General features: G+C 39.4%; 1 protein-coding gene across 2 annotated transcripts in view; it reads right to left on the reverse strand.

Annotated features, from left to right (window-relative positions):
* sorbs2b (sorbin and SH3 domain containing 2b) overlaps positions 1-20,719 on the reverse strand; it is a 74,561-nt gene that overhangs the window by 14,932 nt on the left and 38,910 nt on the right. The window contains exons 5-22 of one of the 2 annotated variants that reach the window (XM_037540813.1): positions 20,572-20,696; positions 18,184-18,678; positions 15,474-15,815; positions 14,194-14,335; positions 12,829-12,983; positions 12,052-12,118; positions 11,352-11,402; positions 10,765-10,966; positions 10,421-10,535; positions 9,216-9,299; positions 8,638-8,694; positions 6,296-6,345; positions 4,551-4,753; positions 2,661-4,184; positions 1,547-1,632; positions 1,382-1,428; positions 1,113-1,227; positions 656-784 (exon numbers count right to left, since the gene is read on the reverse strand). In XM_037540813.1, coding sequence (XP_037396710.1) covers positions 656-784; positions 1,113-1,227; positions 1,382-1,428; positions 1,547-1,632; positions 2,661-4,184; positions 4,551-4,753; positions 6,296-6,345; positions 8,638-8,694; positions 9,216-9,299; positions 10,421-10,535; positions 10,765-10,966; positions 11,352-11,402; positions 12,052-12,118; positions 12,829-12,983; positions 14,194-14,335; positions 15,474-15,815; positions 18,184-18,678; positions 20,572-20,696 — 3,989 coding nt within the window. The remainder of the gene's footprint in view (positions 1-655; positions 785-1,112; positions 1,228-1,381; positions 1,429-1,546; positions 1,633-2,660; positions 4,185-4,550; positions 4,754-6,295; positions 6,346-8,637; positions 8,695-9,215; positions 9,300-10,420; positions 10,536-10,764; positions 10,967-11,351; positions 11,403-12,051; positions 12,119-12,828; positions 12,984-14,193; positions 14,336-15,473; positions 15,816-18,183; positions 18,679-20,571; positions 20,697-20,719) is intronic. The other variant, XM_037540814.1, reaches the window with a different exon arrangement.

The following is a 20,719-nucleotide window of genomic DNA, read 5'->3' on the forward strand; positions in this document are numbered from 1 at the left end:
TATAAGTGTAGTAGTGCAAGAAGTGTAAAACTGACTTCATGATGATTCCATTTGATGGAATTGTTTGGAAAATTATTCAATGCATCATGAAATCTTGCATTTTGAAAACTATACAGAATACACAAATGTGTCAGGATGAATTTTGGTGAATTTTATGGTCAAAAATTAAGCGCATACCTTATACAATATCAACAGAATCAGGATGCATTGATGCCTTTATACATCTCTAAAGATTAAGCTTAATAAACACATCAAACTAACATAACAATTGCAGACCCTGATTTGTTACTTTGATAAAAAATAATACTAGTAGTAGTAATACAATTACTAACAAATATTCATGCTAAACTCAAACAAAACGGACAAAAACGTATTAGCGTAAAATATCGCCTTTGGATTTGTGTAGAAGTGTAAGTAAGTTAACACATCCTCTACAGAACACTGTTCTGTACATTGTTATGCATAATTAAATACTTGTGCAAAAGTTCTGCCACATGTTATATTTTACATCTATTTTTCCAACTTGTTAAATTTAGCAAATAAAAAAAGGGGCACAAAAATGACAGAAAAATTACACATTTAAGTTTGTTCCTTGTAGAAGATGAGTTAACTTATTTTCATTTCAGGCTTATTTCAAACAGTAAAGAAGCCTTGCCTTTCTTAATGAAAGCTCTACATTGGTGTCAGCGCTGAAGTTATAGCGTGCCACAGCTTCTCCAATCTCTCTACTCTGGGCTGGAGGAGGTGGCCTCACTGGCAGATTTCTCTCTGACAGAGGGATTTTCTGATAACAGGAATACAACAACAGAAAAAGAGTAATATAAAGAGGTAATCGATCACTTTGCACAAAAAACAGGCCCGAGCTATATAACAGGCCTGTCACAATCATGAAATTTTTGTTGATTAATTGACATAGTCAAAAATTGACATATATTAATTTTATAGGCCTAAAGTGGCCAAATTAGCTGACTAGCTCCTTGCTTTCTAGTTGTTATTCAGTCGTTCTTAGGTCATAACACACTGAGCTCAAGCTCAAAAACCAAAAAATGTTCACCACTGCTCTCTAAAGCTGTTAATTGTTTTCTGTTACAATGTAAACACACACTACAAACCTCCACATAAGAGATGGGAAAGATGCCCACTTTCCCATGGTGCTCTCCTTCATACCAGTTATCATCTATCTGTCGTGTGATGTATACAGTTTCCCCCTTCTTGAATGACAGTTCTCTGCATAAGATAATAAGTAATTTAAGGAAAAACTATACAGTAAATCAAAATACCACCATAGCATAACTGACAGTATTTTATCATATATTGACTAAATATGAAAGCAAAATCACAAAAAAATATAAAAGAACATCGAATTTCAAACATTTCTTACTTTGCTGTCAGTGCTTTAAAGTCATAGATTGCTCTGGCTGGTAGTTTCTGTAGGATAAGCAAAACAGGGTGATCAATGTATCTAATGTTATAACAGATGTTGATGTACAGTCCAATAAAACATCTGTACAAAAAACATGTAAAAGAACAATGAACAACCACTAACCTCTTTGACTTCAGGTGTAGGCCTCCTGTTCTGTGGAGTGTGTTGGCCCACATCAGGGTAAGAATAACCTCTGGATGTGTCTTGATCTAAAGGGAAGACAAAAACAGAGTCTGAGAAAGGAAAGCTTCTTTCATCCAGACAGAAGAGCCATTACTATCATATGCAGTAGGTATGAAATGTTGAAGTAATGGTGTGCTCATTCAGGGCAATGAGAAAAAAATACAGCAATGAAAAAGCAAATCAACAAATAAAAAACGAAAAGAATTATGTGGAAGAAGAACCTAATCTTCCTACATGCCAACATCTTTACAATCTCTCCCAAATGACTCCTACTGGTTATCACAGGGAGAAGATTTATACTCTAACACTGGAAACAGATCCCCTGCATGGAACAAATGTATTTATACTAGACCCCCACATGGTGAGGATTTCCCAGTGCCAAATGCCCGCAAGGCTCTTTGCTCAGGAGAATCGTCATTTACAAGGCCTTGGCTCTGTGCAAAAGCAAATGGGACTTCAATCGTCAGCAAATGGCCATAAGGTTTATTTAAAGACCCTTGAAATGGAAAGCTGTACCTTGTGCCAATGTAAATAAACTATACCCACCCACATGCCATAAAGCATAGAGACCAATTGCAGGTCTCCTACCCAGTGGTAGGACAACATACAGCGTCAAAATTCGTAAGAGGGACAAAATCCTGAACCTGTTTTTAGAGCGCAAGCTTCAGCTGCTCAAGTCATCTGTTCACAGCTATTTCTGTGGACAAGATTTTTAGAGTTGCAAAGTTCCATCTCTTTCATGGAAGGCCCACACACATAGTGCCTCCAGTAAAAAGTTGTAGTAAACATTGTCAAACAAAATGAAATGGCAACAAAAATACCATCACAATTATAAATGCAGGCAATAAAGAGAACAAATCATAGAATGATATGGGAGGCATGCTTCAATGTTGTTCCCTTCAATGAAACCCCAAGACTCTTGCACTAATCAAGCACATTCACAAACACAGGTGGAGCATGGCAGTGGTGGGCATGAAGGGCAGTTGGAAAAGTAGAGAGCTCAAACACAAAAAGGGACAACAGGGAAGTTGGGGGTCACAGGAGATGAATCCACCTTGACAGCAGTGCTGAGAGTCATGGTTCCTCTCGTTGTTGTTGTCATCCATGTGGTGGTTGGAAGCACCGTAGACCAGGTGGGAGTACTCTGGCTGATAACAGTCCTGGCTGCACATGCCATCAGGCTGAGGGTGGCATGAACGAAGGTGGGGCAAGGGGCTAGCCCGTTTCAGAGCCTGCAGAGAAGCGTTCCTCTCTGGGATATCAGGAAGCAGCTCTGCCAACAGTCTGTGGAGGATACTGTTGTCTGCCAGGGTGCCTTGACGCTTCTCAGCACGAATGTGTTCGTAGATGTCCTTCAAAGCTGAGTCGAGAGCTTCATACACGCAACTCTTGGATTTTGGGAGAGAGGAATTCTTCTTCTTGCGAAATGGCACTGGACTGACCAGGAAGGCCAGTTTGCTGAGGCCCATCTCAGACTCCTCCACATGCAATTGCTGCCTCCGGTCTTGTCTCGCCCTCTCATGTTTGATCATGGTGGTGAAGCGTGTGTAGGAGGCCGGGCACATGCCTTTGCAGGAGCTGACCAGTTGTCTGTGATAATGGTGATGGTGCCCTGATCCACAGAAGCTCTCAGACGAAGCAAAAGAGCAGTGGTCAAAGTCGCTCTCACTGCAGAACGACGATCCTTCGATCTGGATGAAGTCGCTAAGGTCGGACACAACGGCTTCGTGGTCGCTGTCTGAAAAATCCTGCTGCACAATGGATTGCTGCAGGTGATCGCTTGTCACTTGGATATGGACTGGCACTTGAGCACGGATCTTAGTATACTGAGGCCGGCCCTCTGGAGGATTCCTGGCTGCTGGCTCTTCATCCAGCAAGGATTCAACGGAATACCTGTGATTTGGGCTGCTACTCCTTCGAGACGGCCCCCTGGACTGGCACTCACTGCCAAGGTTTGGCATGGATTTGGATTTCTGGATCAAGCTCTCAAATTCCGAGATCCTGTTGTGCACCATGTCTCGTGGTACCTCACTGTTACTGCTGCTGGTGCCCAAGTGACAGTTCTTGTGCTGCTCACTCTCATACTTATGAATCCTAGCTTTGACAGAGCAGATTATCTCTGAATTCATGAGTTCTTGTCGGTTGATGTGGTGCATCTTCTTGTACATTTTGAGGAAGCCTGATGCATCATGGGGAGAGCGATGTCTGCTGCGCTCTCTGAGATCTTCTGAACCCTGAGCATTGATGAGAGGAGATCCTTCTGGTTCTCCATTCTGCAATAGGGAACTGGTGCTCTCAGAGCGATTCCTTTCTCCTATTCCTTTCTCTTGGCCCTCAGACAAGAGGTCATCACAGCTCCAGGATTTGAGCTTAGGAGATGCCTCCTCTGTGCTAACCCACACCTCCAGACTTCCTGGCTCTGTATGCCAGCCATTCTTTAGGCCCTCTGTGCAAGGTGTGATGACAGTGTCCTCAATTTGGTCATCATTTTCATAAGTGGCTACTGAATTATGAGAGGTACCATGGTGCAAACTTTGACCATTCAAATATGCAGAGTGCAATGTGCTAATATCCCCACCTTAGATATCCACCACAGGCAGCATGACAAGAAAGACACAATGAGAAGATATTAACATGTAATTGGCTCTTGGGCGAGAAAACGCTTTTTATTACATCCCAGGGGAAATCTGAAAAGAGGTTAGACATCCTCAGCAACAAACCCTCTCCAGAATACATCAGGAGAAACTGAAACACTATCTTAGCCGGGACTGTAAACAATAAATAATTAATTTGGCTAATTCATGCAAAATGAGAGCCTTTTTAAGATACTGATACTTAGATCAGACAAGACATAGCTAAAGTGAAACCTCTGAGCTTTTCCCCAGTGTTTACATTTCCAATGAGCCCATAATGATAAAGATGTTTTGACATTTGTTATGCCTACCTTTTGACCTGGATGGGGAGGAGGAAGTGGAGGGGGTGCTGGAGAGAGGCTTCTTCTGGGTCATGCTGCTTCTGGGTGGCTCTGACAGACTAGAGGCCGGAGCTGCTCTCGCTATACTCTGGGTAGAACTCAGACTGCTCTGTGACCTGGACTGGCCAGTTGTAGGTTCTGACTTCCGTCTCTTCCTATTATCACTGGCAGAGCTATGAGTAGTGAGAGACAGAAAATAACTGAACTGAGTTCAGAAAAAAATCAGTCTTTGGACTAGCCAACATACCGAGGTTCAAAAGAGAGCACAGAACTAACTTTTCAAAATCAATGTTCAGTAAACAAATGTTACTCTTAATGTTACTGTTAACATTAAGGATGCACTGATCATGCATTTTTATGACCAATTCAGATTTTGAGTCCTCTAATTTAAATTTTTATTAGTCAATTTTTTCACCTAAAGCTGGCAATATGAGAACTAATGAACACAGTTTCCAGTCACAATATAAATAACAGTATTTGTGCTTTAACTAACTAGGACTTAAAATTCTTAATTGAAAAATTAATTAATCAACAAAATTTGTTAATTAACAAAATTAATCAAATAAAGTGCTCCAACAAAAGTACGATACAACTATCACAATGAGTCATACACAATTATGCTACATTTTTTAAAAACAGCTATTCTAATACAGCTATTACACTGTCTCACAAAAGTGCAACACAGACCGGCCCAAATCAAAATAAAAAAATTGGCCAATTGCCGTTCATGTGTTTGGAGCAAAAAACTGACCTTGTTAACATATTAAATAGAGGGTTTCTTTGCAAACTACAAGAACTAACTTATATATATTGTAATAATGGCATAACCTAAACATTTTATCAGTACTCATCAGGACTCCAACCTATCACATATATAATTTGCCATCAGGGCAAAAGATTTCCAATATGTGCTTTTATGTGCAATAGGTAATAATGTATTGTGAGCATGCACATGACAATGCATCAAATGGAAAGTATGAATTATTCCACCTAATGCAGCTGCATTGCTTGCACACCATAGTGTGCAAACGCCAACACCAACACCAGCACCAATCAACAACTCACTCCAACTCCCCCCTCATCATGCAACAACATGATTATAGTCATCATTTTTCATTTGGAATTTTGTTTAAAATATTAGGACAATCCTGATTTGTGAATCTTGTATGGTGAATCTATTCTAATGCAATCACAGACTGGTTGTAATATTACTCTAAAGTGTTAGTAAATAGCTGATGTTAACAACTTTTACTGACATTACATTCGTCTCAGAAGAAGACAAAGTTAAAACTTTGGACACTGTATTTTTTTGGTGGAGATTGATGGTAGACACAGAAAGACACTCAAAACAGCCACATAATTGTCAGAGGAATGTCTTAATTATTTCCTAGAAAGATATGCATATAAAGTAAATTGGGCTGACACATGCAGTTGCCGAGGGTCTTAGGATCCTGACCCTGAAAGCATACTAACACAAAGTCAAACCAGAGAGTAACTGATGTCCAACTGACAGTGCAAGGACAAGTGTTTTTCAGTTGTCCCATCACTCAGACCTCTTTGTGGCTGTGCCAATAATTAATCAAAAACTAACTCAAGTAATACAGGGATGAGGGCTGACAAATATTTCATCCTAATCAAGAAAAGACAACACAACGATCTGTTTTCTGAACATAAAACTAATACTGACTCTTGTACAACATAAAAAAGCAGCTTACCTCAAGGGACGTTCGAGGCTTCTGTCTGCAGACGGCTGATAAAGGGAGGTCTGATACAGAAAACAAAGAGTAAAGTGATTTCTTTAATTGTGCACAGCAGTAGGTCTCACTCATTACCAACACAACGAGCAGCTGAATGTCCAAAAAAGAAATGTAGCTGCAGGGCTGTCAAATTCTCTTTGTCTAGAGGTCTTGACATGGAAAGCTCTCCTTAAAAAAAAAAAAAAACATCTTAGACTCTCCCAGAGCAGCTGGACACAATGGGTCACTTACAAGCATTTCGATGTCAAACAAGGCAGGGAACTCCTTGTATGCATGGCTGAAGTAGATAATCATTTTCTCTTCTACTGAAGCCCTGAGGAGGCTCATCTGGAATAGTTTGCTGGGGCTGCAGGAGACGCCCATCATTTTTTCACAGCCTTTAAAAGTAGCCTCTGTGTGATGCCAGAAATGTCCGCTCAGTGTGACACATTTGTGGCTAGTAAACATAAATAAAGGCCTAAGTGACAGCAAGCTCTTAATTGGGCCACGAAACCCCCGTGACAATTTTAAGCAGCTCTCTGTATGGTTTTATAGCAGTCGTCCAAACATAGCTCTAATTGTGACCGCCCACCACCTCTTCCAACAATGGAGCTGCATACACCACTAGCCAATGACATACAACTTTAAGACCACCACTGTTTCTTACTACTCAGTGTTGTAAGTGGTAACTGGTGATGTAATGAATAATTGTACGTCTCATGGAGAAAGGACTGAATGAGCACAGGGAACACACTAATATGAGGTAAAATGAGGTAAAAAGATTACCCTGAAGATTGTTTTGTACCATAAAAGTAGCTTGCATTATCATGTGTTTCTGATTACTGAGTTGTGTGTATAAGTCACATAATTCACACCAAGTCCACATTTTCCCATATAAATTCAAAATCTTACTTTTTTGCATGGTTTTTATGCATATATTAATGAAAAATATACTATAGATGTAATGTCAATAACATACATTTAATTTCAATTGTGTTGATATTTGCTCTTCAGCTTTGCAGTCAAAAATACATTTATTTATTATATATTTATGTTGTAAAGCTTGGCTGGTTCAAACCAGTAAAATTAGCACTCTGTTTAATACTGATATTTATGTATTTGTAAACGGATGTCTGAGTAACTACAAAAAAAAATGGCCTAAATTAATGTAAAGCTGTGGCTTATATTTTTAGGTGACAGCACCGGTGTTAACACAAAACACAAAATTAACACAAAATTGTGTTATTATTCAAAAATAGGAGAGGGACATTGGTGCGTTTTTGTACAGATGAGTAACATAAAAGATAAGCTAATGAGTTAAAGTACAGCTAATCAGTAACACTGGATGGTGGTGGAGACTCTTCTCCAGGTACTTTTTCCTCTTCGGTGGACAATGTGCCAACATGTCCATCTAGTCTTTTTAGTTACAAAGCTGCATAGTTATCCTTAGTTATGGCACTCACTTTTCTGAGTAGCAAAGTATAAAAATACAAGCAAAACTTTCCTGTTTTACACTTGTGTTTAAATATAACCTAGACATTTAATGGAATTCTTGGTCTATATATTTTCTCCATCTTCATGTGATAAAATGTAACAAATACCCAAACAATTATTTCAGTACCTGAAGTACTGGCACCTCAAATGGTTAACTGAGTACTCGAGCACCCAAGTAAATTAATTTTGCATCGCTTTACCTCTTCATCTGTTACAAGTGACAATCAGAGGTGCACAGGGCTAGCTGTAACATTTACACAAACTCTTTTTTCATAACAATTGCTTATACAATGTATGCACTGGCAACAAAGTTTATCATTTGTAACAGAAATGTGTAGATTATCCTGACCTGCACAGTATTACAAAAAATGTTTATCAGTCAGAATATAAAACAACCTTCAACACAAACGTCACAGACTAGACAAATGTTAAGAAGCTATGGCTATCTGTCAAAGGTGTCAGCAGGCTAATTTTATGTACCCAGGAAAAAAACTAAACAAAATGAAACAGGGTATGTCATTTGATATGTAGGATACTCTGGCTAACTACAAGTACTTTGACTAAGGCCTGACATCTTAGAACGTGTCTGTACTATGAAGTATCTAGTACAGGAAATCATGACGTACATGCACTGTATTATACAGACTGTATCATATCATTCTCAGAAGCTGGTTTTGACAAAACAGACAGATGGTTTTGATGGTAAATGGTAAACAAGTGATGGGAACTGCAGATTGAACTGATTTTTAACTGTGTCTTGCTGTAGATTTACTTTCACTTTGTCTGGCATTCACCCAGTTGCACTCCACCCCCAACTCACTGATTACCTCATGGTAGTTTCGAAGAGCGCTCTCTGGATTGTAATCCAGGTGTTTTTTAGGAGGCTTGACCCAGAGGAGGAATAGATAGCAGGAGAAGGTGTGAAGATGGCAGAGTCACAGATATGATGGGAGAAAAAGGAGGAAGTGGTTACCTGACTGCAGAGGAAGAATCAGTTGACATGCCACCTTACACCAGCACACAACACCATCCTGCACGACACCTATCACTGGTCACTATGATCTTTACATAATTACAATTATCCCCGATATTTCACACCAAAGTAGCAGTAGATCATGCAAGTGCTGTTAAAATCAAACCTGCCATTTGCATTACCGCCCTCCTAAACTGCAGAGTTTAATGTGTAGAACACAGGCACCCAAAGACACGATGCACAAGGCCAAAATGGTGGAAGGAGGGAGCAGAACACCTCAGTAAATGAGATCATCTCTTCATCTTTAACGTCTCTGCTCAATCCAACCAGCACAAAGGCAGCTACTGTGGCAGTCTAAGCTAACAAGCTTCACACCAACCACAAGTGGCATGCTAGCACCAAACCAAACACTCAAGAGTGGACCTCACTTACCGGCCGACCAAACTCCAGATCTGCAAAGAACTTATACCAGGGCTCATTCTCTAAATCTAGTTCATCTGGGTTTAAGTTACTCTTCTGGTTTGCAGATAGGCAAGACGTGGTGGACAGAAGATAGTGAAGTGCAGGAATGAAAGGGAGTAGTTATGGTCACAGAAATGCAGGTGTCACAATGAGACATGGCTTTGACCAGAAAGAAACTGTGAAGTATGACTCTAGGCTTGTTAAGTGCAGAGGCTCTTATGTGCATCAACTGCTGTGCCCTTATTCATCCAGCAGAGAGCAGTGGCACCATTATATTTCACTATGGCAAGACAACATAATTACTAATAGACTAATAACAGTGTGTCCTCCTATTTGTGCAGATAACCACCTCGACCCCTGGAACACCATAATTAACTCCTTACACAGAAATTACTGCGGTACACAAGTGAGACCTAAACATTCATTTGGAGCATCATTTGACAAAGCTTCTCTAGTTAATGAAAATACATTCATAAGACACAATAGCCATCTCCTGTTAATACAGAAACAAATCATAGCCTAGGCCAATAACAGATGGTGTGACTTTAAGAGCACTGATGGCCCCTGGCACTGGTGACACATTTGGACTGGTTGATTGATTTTATTTAATGATGCCTGCTATTGGGCCCAAGGTCAGAATGTGCTGACATGGATTTTTTTTTTTCACTCTGTTGTGATTTTCAGACAGAAATTGAAAATGACCACATGCTTTATCAGCATGATGCTACCTCTTGGTAACAAACTATGGAGCTACAATTCTTTATTTGGAAATGTGTGGTAAAATTTGAGATTGCAGTTAATCTTAATTAAACAGCCACAATTTTAGGATGTGTTTGACAAAGACATCGTCACTGCCGGGACAAAACCTGTATCCCTATTTTTTCCAAAATTTGTAAACAGTCATTGCTATTTACATTCTGTAAAAAGTGCACAATGTATGGGCCACAAGGAATTGTCTGAAGTAAGTTACTTGGAAAAATATCTTATTTCCTTCCACCATAGGTTTTCCTGAAAAGTTTTGGAGATACAAGGTTTTGCTCCAACAAAAATTATATGTATGAAATCACTGACACAGCCACCACAGTTTCAACTTATCCACCATCTCTTTTACTTGCAAAAGCATCTGTAATACTACTATTTAAAAAGGTAAAACATAAAACCCAGAGTGACCTTACCACCCTCTCCTGCTCTAGAATGGAAGATTTCCCCGGCTCATAGTCAAAGATACTCCTGGGCTCTGCTCTGTATTTTCGAGTGTCCACTTTTCTTTCTGGAGGACCCCATTCATTCCTAGAAGCATGAGAGACATAATAAAATCTTTACATAATGTCAAATGATATTTGCCTCAATTTTGTACAAAGGACTGGCTGGTGATGAATACTAAACACTTCATTCCCTCTTCATTCTGAAGATTAATGTCTTATGTATGTAGTACAGACTGGGTGAAGAGTAGACAGACATATCTTAAGATAGACAGACAAAGATAGAAAAAGTTTGCAGCAAGTGGTTTGTATCTCACATATTGGGTGTGCTGTTTCCTCCCTGGTGGATGTCCCGATCATGTGATCTGCGCTGAGCTGATGATGAGGTGGGCAGGGGAGAGGAGGAGGGCGCTCTGAAGCCACATGTGCCATTATCAGAGATGCTCTTGGTGATGGGTCTGTATGTACTGCTCTTAGGTGCAGGGTGTGCTTGGACAGTATTAGATGGGCCACTCTTCTCTGAAAGAAAAAAAGGAGAAATGTCTACAAGGCTCTGTGGGCTGTAAATCTCTTCATAATAAAAACAGCATAATTCCCACTGCTGGATCTTAGACTCTTATGATGCTCCTTTGTATGCAACTGAATTTCTGGACAAATTAACAGTGTGGGCCAGTTTCATGGACCCTGATTATTAGTATTAAAGCAAACTGCAATTTCCTTTCAATTTAGTCTAGGCTTAAGCTTAATCTAGGGCCTGTATGTGTTGATTCAACACTACATGTCTTAACCCAACACTGGTACTTGAACAGAATCAGTAGCATTTGTTATAAATTTAGCTGCCAACTTCAACTATAGATCATCACTTGCAAAGACATTTTTAATGTTATGTGAACAAGATACATACCAGCATTAGTAGCAGGATAAGTGGCGTTACGGGAACCAGAATATTCAACCTCTGTAAAAGCAGATTAATCCCAGAAATAAGTAAGATTGCACAAAACCTAGTGGCTCATGTGACACAAATCATGCATCTAAGATAATAAAAATAAACTGTCGAATTTGCTCAAGACAGAACATAATTGAAGGATCATAATGAGCCAGAGGGGGAGATCAGGTGTCATTCTTGTCCAGTGAACCTGCTCCTCGACCCCTGCAACCCCCAGGGACACATCCTGACAGATACTGCTGGGGATGCACAATCAGGTTTCAGCAATGATGTAGCTCTAGTCCACAGTCAGCTGAATAAAGCTCTTTTATTGTCATTCCATTTTCAAAGCTTGTCAATTCTCCTCTCTTTAAATAACAATTGTGCCCTTAGGGAGTACGGTCCATGAGCAAATGGTAAGAGCAGATGTCTTTCATCTACTGGATTTAATTTTAAGCCATACTGGGCAGTTAAATGGGGTGCTGACTATGATGTAAAAATGATAGGATTATACAAAAACATAACATCAAAAACATTACAAGTCAAATTCAAATCGTTTCATTACACTGACCCAATTAGATTACATACAAATTTTCAGTGCTCTCCTGTATTTGCACTAGAAGGTAATTTTTACTATTAGAATATTTGTAGATCATAAAGACAAAATGTTCTGTCTTACCTGGTTTATGCACCACATGAATCTGTTTGAACATAGTCTTGTACCAGTCTTTTGGCCTGTCCACAGTCTAAGATAAACAGCACAGAATAGAGAGAATAGAGCATTCTCAGATGATAAGCAATGATAAGTAATAAAAGGGTAGTAGACGGTGCTCAAGGCGTTGCTGATAAAATGAGAGCTTGATGAAAATGCTGATATAATCTAGGTTGCTGTGTTGAGCTGAGAGATACAACAGTATTGTCTGGTTACCCATCAATGTTGCTGACCTCAGCAGCTCCCTGCTTCCCCAAGGCTAAATAAAGCTCAACGTGAGAAAATGCAATTTACCGCCACATCTCAACAGCCAGTCCCACATGATAAGCGATTGATTGCCTATTAATTCTTGAATTACCACAGGCAGACACTTTAGAGTGAGAGACCAACCCTCATAAAAAAACACCGGTGCTAGCTATTATCCAAGCCTTTAAACAACATTAATGTTGATGTGTTTATGCTAAACATAACACAGACATGATATTTCTGATTTTGACTAATACAATGATTTTCTAGAACTATATAGCATCCATCTATTTGCCCTGCCTTAAGCTGCTTTACAATATTTTTCATCCAAGCCAAACAAAACAAAATTACTTTTCTAAATTTCTTAAATTTTCTAAATTTCTAAATACTTTTCTAAATTTCAGAGCTTTAGCTAGTCTTCACATGCACTTTCACAGAACGAAATAATGAAAATAAAATGCACTCCGCAAAGCACATAAACATACAAGGTGCACTTACCGTTCGGATGGCGATGGGTATGCCAGACTCATCCACAGGGCCAATACCAGAATAGTGGGGAGCTCTGCCCACTGTACCTCTCCTTTCGTCCTCTGGAGCACGGGCAGTAGCCACAGAACCCACGTTGACATATATCGGAGTGCTGGACTCAGCAGCTGGAGGGAAGGCAGGAAATAAGTTCAGATAAAGGTGCTGAAGTTCACAAGAGCTTTCGAATCTTTGGATGACACAACCAGCTGTGGGATCCTGCAGTGTCACGGATTACACATCAAGTGAAGGGAGCAGATCCACTCCAACACAATGACAGGTAAAGAAAAGCAAACATAAATCTTGCTTTAGAAGCAAGTACGCAGTCCAAAACCTTTAGACGACCAAAAAGCTCTTATTCTGAAACAATGGAGAGCCTTAAACCACACGCAGACTCATTAATCCCAGTGACCAAGCCCCTCCCCTGCCCCCAAACACCCCATCACTCAGACATGCGCTTAATCTCCGTCATTTGCTGCTTGGGATTAGAGAGAGATCACCGGATGCAGACGCAGAGCAGAGCAGCAGACCTGAATGAGGCAACATCACATGCACAGAGTGCAGCACTGACGCTAAACTGAACTGTGACCATGCATTCGCACTCATTAGCGTTATATTACAGCTTGGCATGTCACATCAGTGACTTATCAAGAAGTGTGAGGGGTGAAATATTCACAGCTGCTGTGCTGTGGAAATGCACTTGTACAGAGGGATCAGATGGATAAATGTGGCACGAACATCAATTTACAAACTTTAATTTTTTTCATTTAGTGTGCTCAAAAATAATCTATTTGACCTGCCTAGGAAAGAACACATCACGTATAGAGAGTGAATTTCGGATTTGATCCAGCTGAACAACCCAGTAGGAACAATTATGCTTTCCTTATTTGGTGAGATTTTTCCAATTATCTCCCCATTTTATGTTATCATTTGCCAGCCACTGTTCCAATTTCCCATATTGTCTCAATCTGGGAGTGTAAAGGCAAGCACATATTTTTGGGACACATTAAGCTGGCCACTGCATCTTTGTGGAACTGCTGCTCATGCAATATTTCAGATCAGCTGAACGCATATGTGGCATAGTGCTGGCTGTCCATTTCTGTCCAGGCTGCCACCCAGAGTTGGTTTGTGCAGCTACAGATTGGCATGAGAGAGGAACTAAGCTATCCCTGAAAGCAGTAGGGCCAATTGTGCTTGTCTGAATTCCTTGTGAAAGCACTATGAGGCTTATAGGATGTGACCCTCTTGCACTGTTCAGGAGCCTCAGACAAACAGATTGTAAACAAAGATGCAGTTTGGCAACTGGAGGTATGTGTAAGAATCAGAGCTTGTACTCACCACTGCTCCGGCTCTGCTGCATGCCTGAGAGGCTTGGGCTGAGAGAAGGAAGAGGGGGGTATGTGGAAGGAGAGAAGGGTCTTTGATGGTGACTATTTAGGCTTGAAGTTACACCTATGTTCCCATTCACAGCCATCTGCCCCTAGGTAGCGACATAGAGGAAATAGATGAGATTATTGAAAAACATTATTTGTGCATAGTAAACACAATCACTATATTCAGTCATCCTAACAATTGATAAAAGTATGTTATAACTATCAACGTCTGAGACAGGCATCAAGCCAGAAGAGAAGAGACTTGTAAGATGGCAACTTCCCAAAGGACCAATGACATTAGTAGTTGGCAGAAAGGAAACAAAGGATTTAGTTGTTTATGTCTAAGAAATGGATTAAAAAAACCCCACTGTGAAGAGATTAAGACCTCTGACGCCAATAAATGTATTTTACCAACATGATTTAATCTGATTTTAACGATTTAATCAAGAATACATTTATGACAAAAAAACAGATAGTGTTAGAACATAACTGCAGGAAGGAAGTGAGATGTGCCATGCTTTTGTTACAGCCTTTTCCCATGCCTGTCTGCATTGTTAGTAGAGAGGCTCATCAACGTCATGATCTCATCCTGTACCCACACTCAATACCTCTTTACAAAGAGAAGGTGTTACCTAGAGAATCCCAACACTGAACTGAACTATGAGATCAAGAGAAGCTGGAAGTCAAAGCCTGTCAGTGAGTTAGTAGGGACTCTGGGCTCGTCCAATAAAAAGCAAATGCAGATCTGAGAGGGGGCATCATTAGTATTGTTCCAAACACAAACATTCCAGAGGGAAGAGGCGATAAAACCAGTCAATGTGAATCACAGGGTGGTTGGTTTCTGCGGATTAGGCTCTTGAATGTGGTATAAAAGAAGGAATGAAAGGATGAATAGAGAGAGGCAAAGAGTGGTGGATGGAGGGAGGGCACCAAGCAATCAAATAGAATAAGAAAGGGAGGGAAAGGGCAAAGGGAATGTGTGGGGAAAAAAAATAAAAAGATACCACATAAAAACGATAGAAGGACAAGGAAGTAGAAAGTTTAACATGGACAAGAATGTCTTGACAAAAAAACAGCAGCTTTAGTTAACTCAGGAGGACGATGCTTTAGATGGTGACAGTCTAAGAGCAGAAACTAGGGTGAGTGAAAGTTGAGAGGTCCAGTGGGAAAAACAAAACTCCATAAACAAACACAAAGAAGGAGTAAGACAGACTCGATGCTGTCCAGCAGCTGGTGGATAATTACATTAGCGGTACTAGCTGCAGGGGCATTTAGCGCTGTTTCATCAGTGACAGTGCTCAGCTGGCTGTGGGTGGGTGAGGGGGTGTCAGAACCACCCTCTGGGTCTAGTCCACATGCTCTTAGCTCCTCCAGCACGGCTGTGGAAGCCTCGCTCTGAGTTCGGGAGGAGCAGCGACTCAGCACCAGTTGCAGCTCCTGGCTTGGGGAGGGAGGCCCAGGGTAAAGATCTTTGGGCTGGATTTCAGAGTCCCTAGAGCAGGTGTTGTCAAGGGAGAGACAGGGCCTGTAAATAGGGGAATGTGATGGTGGTGGTGGTGGTCCTGGATAGGCCAATGGAGCCTCACGCTGGATGACAGAGAAGAAAGTGGTATATGAGCTTCAGTCACTGAAACAATGGGAGAAAGTGGCAGTATGATGGAAATGATGGATGTGTATTAGTGAGACTCTGCTTCAAGACTCAAGGAGAAGGTAGTAAAGGATGAATTGAATGCTAGGTGTGGAATAACACTGATGTATGAAAAGTCATTTACTGAAAAGAGGGTTATTTGAGTCCAAAAAATCTAATGTAACTTATGAGAGACAAAATTCTCTCTCGTTCAATCCCATACATTGTATTAAGTATTTTATTGCAAGTGAAAAAGGCAAGGTTTTTTACATGTCCCTATTAGGTACTCGAGTTTGAATGCTATTGGAACACTAAAATCACATTTCAGGTACTTGTCATGTTTAATTGTTGGAAGACAATTCGTGGAAATGTAGTGGCTTTGCTCATATAGTATATATGAGTATATATGTTCCATCTTACTTTGCTTTTCCAAAACCACATATTGGCACAGCATCCAGCGAGGAGAAGTCCTCATCAGCACCCAGCATCACACTGGTTAGCTTTCTTAGTCTATTAGTGTATCTGAATAGGCAGCTACCATTACCCTTTCCAAGACAAAAGCCTATCGATGTTCTTCCTCAACTTGTTATATTTTTTTACAACACCAGTGCTGTCACCTAAACAGGTAAGCTTACATCCCTTCAATATTTTCATCCAAAGATTATTTTTCTTCCTTTCTCATGGTTAACCAGATACGTTTCCATGAACTCCTATGGATACCCGAATGTCATCAAAAAAGCTTGAAAATGAAGCCATTGAGCTGCTGTTGTAAATATTACTGATAAAAAATGTAATTAACATGAAACCTTTGACAGGCTCAGATGTATCAGTTCCCATGTTATATATTAATATAACATGTATCCTTTATGGGGTGTGTCAAGCATAACATATCCACTTCATAACACAAAATAGTTTTTATAATAAAATTTTTGTGCAATCTCCATAGCAGAATTGTGTAATTTAATGTTAAGAAACTGGAATAGAAGAGTCTAACTTTGATAACAGGAAGTTTGGACAGCCAATTTTCAAAATTTTAAATACTTCGCCCCATCACATTGTCCTGTGTTACAACTTCAGTACGATTGGGTTAGGTTTTTCAGTGTTATTTGGCACAAAAGTATTTCTTGAGGAGCGTAAATCTTTTTTTTTTTCCCCAGTAAGAACAATATGTTATTGAAACTATGGAGCCTATGTCTATTCAGAACTGAACTCATATGTTGTGCAGAGCCATTGTTTAATTATTTTGGTCTGTGTATCAAAGAATTATCTTTATTTCTGTTGAATTAATGAGAACATAACATGTTTCCACACTTATGTTATGTACAGATGTATACAAAAGCTGGGGTGCTCTTGGTCAAATTCCATACTTTATTATACACATTTCTACACATTTTAATGCACAATTATTGGTTATGTTCTGAATCTAACTTACTGAAAAAATGTATTAAATGTCCTGTGCAAAATTTATGGCAGATTTTATATTTTCCATTATTATTATTATATTATAATAATATTGGATTATATCCATTATTATTATTATATTACTCACATGTTTGCATACAACTGAATATGATAATGATATGCACAGTGCTTCAGTAAATGCTGATGTATTGCTACACCCCTAAAGAATACAATATAAGATACTGACTAGTGGTATAAAGATGCATTTAAAAGCATTATGGAAAAGTATATCGTTGCTGTCGGAACAAAACCTCCATCTCCATTTTTGTCATTTTTCAGTTTTTGACATAATTTGAAAATGCCTGTGGTGTTATTTGTTGTGCGTAAATTTCATGATGAAAGGATCAACAGAAATGACCAAAATTTGCTTGGAAAAGTCTGGTTCCATACACTTACATTAAAAATAGAGCATGTTTTTTCCTTCTCAAGTAGTTCTCCTTTTTCAAGATATGAGGTTTTGATCCGATAACAGCGACATATAAAAGCTGTAAGCACATTTATTAAAAACCTCACAGGAGCCTACATTAAAAACAACAAAATAAAAATGAAATTTAGAAGTTTGCAGGATTCAGTTGCCAACAAAGCAAAGAACTGCAATGCTTCTACCTGTAACTCACAGCTTATTTCACACTACCATAAATATAACACAGTCACTTAATGTAGAAGGTTAAATGTGAGGTCATTTTAAGTTCAGTGAAAAATACACAACAACTGTATTTCATCTAGACCAACCTGACCTTGAGAACTGACTGCACTGCGCATTAGCGTCATAGCAACTTGAGATTAGTAGTTTGGCATGGTGCACTACAATGGTGTGGAGTGTTACTATGATTATGGAATGGTGACCATAATTACAAACAAATGTACCACTTGTTGGGCTGCAGGGGGCAGTGGAGGGCGAGAGAATGTGCTGGAACCCGGGAGGAGCATCCTTTTAGGTGGAATGGGGGGCCTGAGAGACACAGCCTGGATGTATCTGGCTTCTGTCTGAGGCTGAGGATTAATGTGTATTGACAGGGAAGCTATGTGTGTCTTCGGCTGCCTAATTGGGCTGTGTGATTCGGGCTCTGAGGGCCATAAGCGGATGCTATGCTCCTTCGATGACAGCGTCTCATAGGCAGATGCAAAGGGGAGAGGGTGTTTATAGTCTATGGTATTAGAATCAGAAGATGCGTTGGCTCTTGGGTCGGGCTGCCACGAGATATGCTCTGAGCTTGCACACGTGGTTTCCTTGGAAAATGGGCTGTATGTAATGGGCAGTGGACCGTGATGGCATTGTATAAGAGAATTAGGGAGGCTACATGCTTCTGAATTACAGTCAGCAAGGTGAAGTGGAGAGTTATCTCTTTGAGGAGCACAGCCCTGTGCAGCCATGACAACATGTGCAAACAAGCAAGAAAAGAGATACAAAAAGAACATCTGTTAGGAGCCAAAATATGGACTTCACAAATATGCTTCTTATCTGAAGTCAAGAAAACATTGCAACCCCATTTGACATTTTGTGGTGGTTATTTAAACTGTGAAAAGGCTATTCACACTTACACATCTCTCTTTTTTCTCTTTCTTAAAATGAAAGAGTTTGATGTAGTATGTGATAAGACTTAGATAATTTGAATCCTCAGAATGGTATGTTAGTATTCATGTCCTTATTTAGTTTTTTAGTTAGAAGCTTTGTCTGTTAACTCTTTAGACCACAACAATACTCTAGAACACTCCAGCGGATTCATGACAATTTTCAAAGTTAAGACTCTTATTTATCACTGTTTCAAACAAAACTGTTTATCATAAAACTAGGAAAGAAGCCAATTACTCAAGAATGGACATATTACGCTATAAAAATCAGCCCAACATCCCCTATGATTCCACAAGTCACATTTTTTCTTTGAATAACTGAAGCAAGATAATGTTTACGCAAAGAGAAACATTCGTTTGTTTGGCTATAGCTTTGATATTCAGGTGAAAAAGCTGAGCCTCAGATATATGAATTTAGTACACATTAAAAAAAGCTTGCAGAATGGTCAGACCTAACCAAGATTTATGTCTGCCTATCAAAATTATTACACTCAATGGAATTTGAACTTTAGGAAAACATATCACTAAAAAAAGATTTAATGGTTTACATTGTGAACTTCTGTATCATCTCTACTATCTACATAAGCAAAAATCCAGTCAGATTCTTCTGTTTTTATCTCACATAGCATTACAGCACATCTCTCTCACAGCATCTTTGGTACAGCATTTGTAAAAAGGGAAAAAAACTTTTTTAAAAAATCGAAAAAACTGAAATATATTTCACAAACTATAAAAAAAGAGCACACAAACATACCTAAAGTAAGGTTGATTATGAATGATTATTTTTAAGGGTGACATAGAGAATGGAAACAGTGAGTATTTTAAGCCTAGAAAGAAAAAAAAATCAGGTCAGCCCTAGTCAGTATTCAATAAAGTTCCATAACATAAAATTTAATTCATAGTCCATATAGTCCATTTACGCTAACTAAGCTGCAAAAACATTCTCTTTTGAAATCCTTGCTTTTGTGATGTCACTAAAACCAGGACATTTCATATTTAAGTTATAAGGAGTATTTGATTCTGATGTACTTTTTGAACAAGGCACAATACAGTGCAGCCAGTCAGAACAGAGGTCATCTACACATATGAGTCTACAAAGGTAAAGAAAAAACTGCCTGTTTAATTATAAGGGATAAAGTGAGGATGTGAAATTGTCATTTAAAATTATTATAACTGTTTTGGGTACATAAATGTATACAAAAATATAAGTAGACTTCAGGGAGAAATAAAAAATGGAAGAAAATGTATGATATGTGCCCTTTAAGAGTGTGTTATTCAGTTAGTACTCAGTAAGTACTGTATTATTTAGCTATGACAGCATGTATGTAAAGATTTCAGTGGTACACAGATCTCAAAGGGTTAATTTAATCAAAAAGAAATTTAAACTTTTTCTAAATTTGTTAATTATAGGCAACACATAGCTCTCTCACTTGTCTTGCAACTGTGCCAACTGTGCCACCAGGCTGAGAGAGCTGCAGTGAACAACAGTCATTAATAGCACTATAAATTTAACCTCCGTGTGAAAATCAAGTTTGTTTCTGTTTGCTAACAGTTACCAACGAGGCCTGCTAAATTCAGTGACGCCTGTCTGCTGCATTTCCATGAGCACTTCCTGTGGAAGGAAGAACTTTCCGAGGCAGAGATGTTGAGACAAACAGAATAAGTGGAGGAAAATGGACTTACCGTTGTGGGAGATTTCTTATCTTGCAGGTTGGGCCTGACACTCCTGAATCCTTTGGCCGCCAAAGAGGAAGTGGCCGCCTCACCGTTTCTTAGAGCATCCCCAGCACCGTAGGGCCGCCACAAGTCTATAACATTAAACACAAACACA

The sequence above is a fragment of the Pygocentrus nattereri genome, chromosome 8 (assembly GCF_015220715.1).
Source record: "Pygocentrus nattereri isolate fPygNat1 chromosome 8, fPygNat1.pri, whole genome shotgun sequence".
NCBI classification, from domain to species: Eukaryota; Metazoa; Chordata; class Actinopteri; order Characiformes; family Serrasalmidae; genus Pygocentrus; species Pygocentrus nattereri.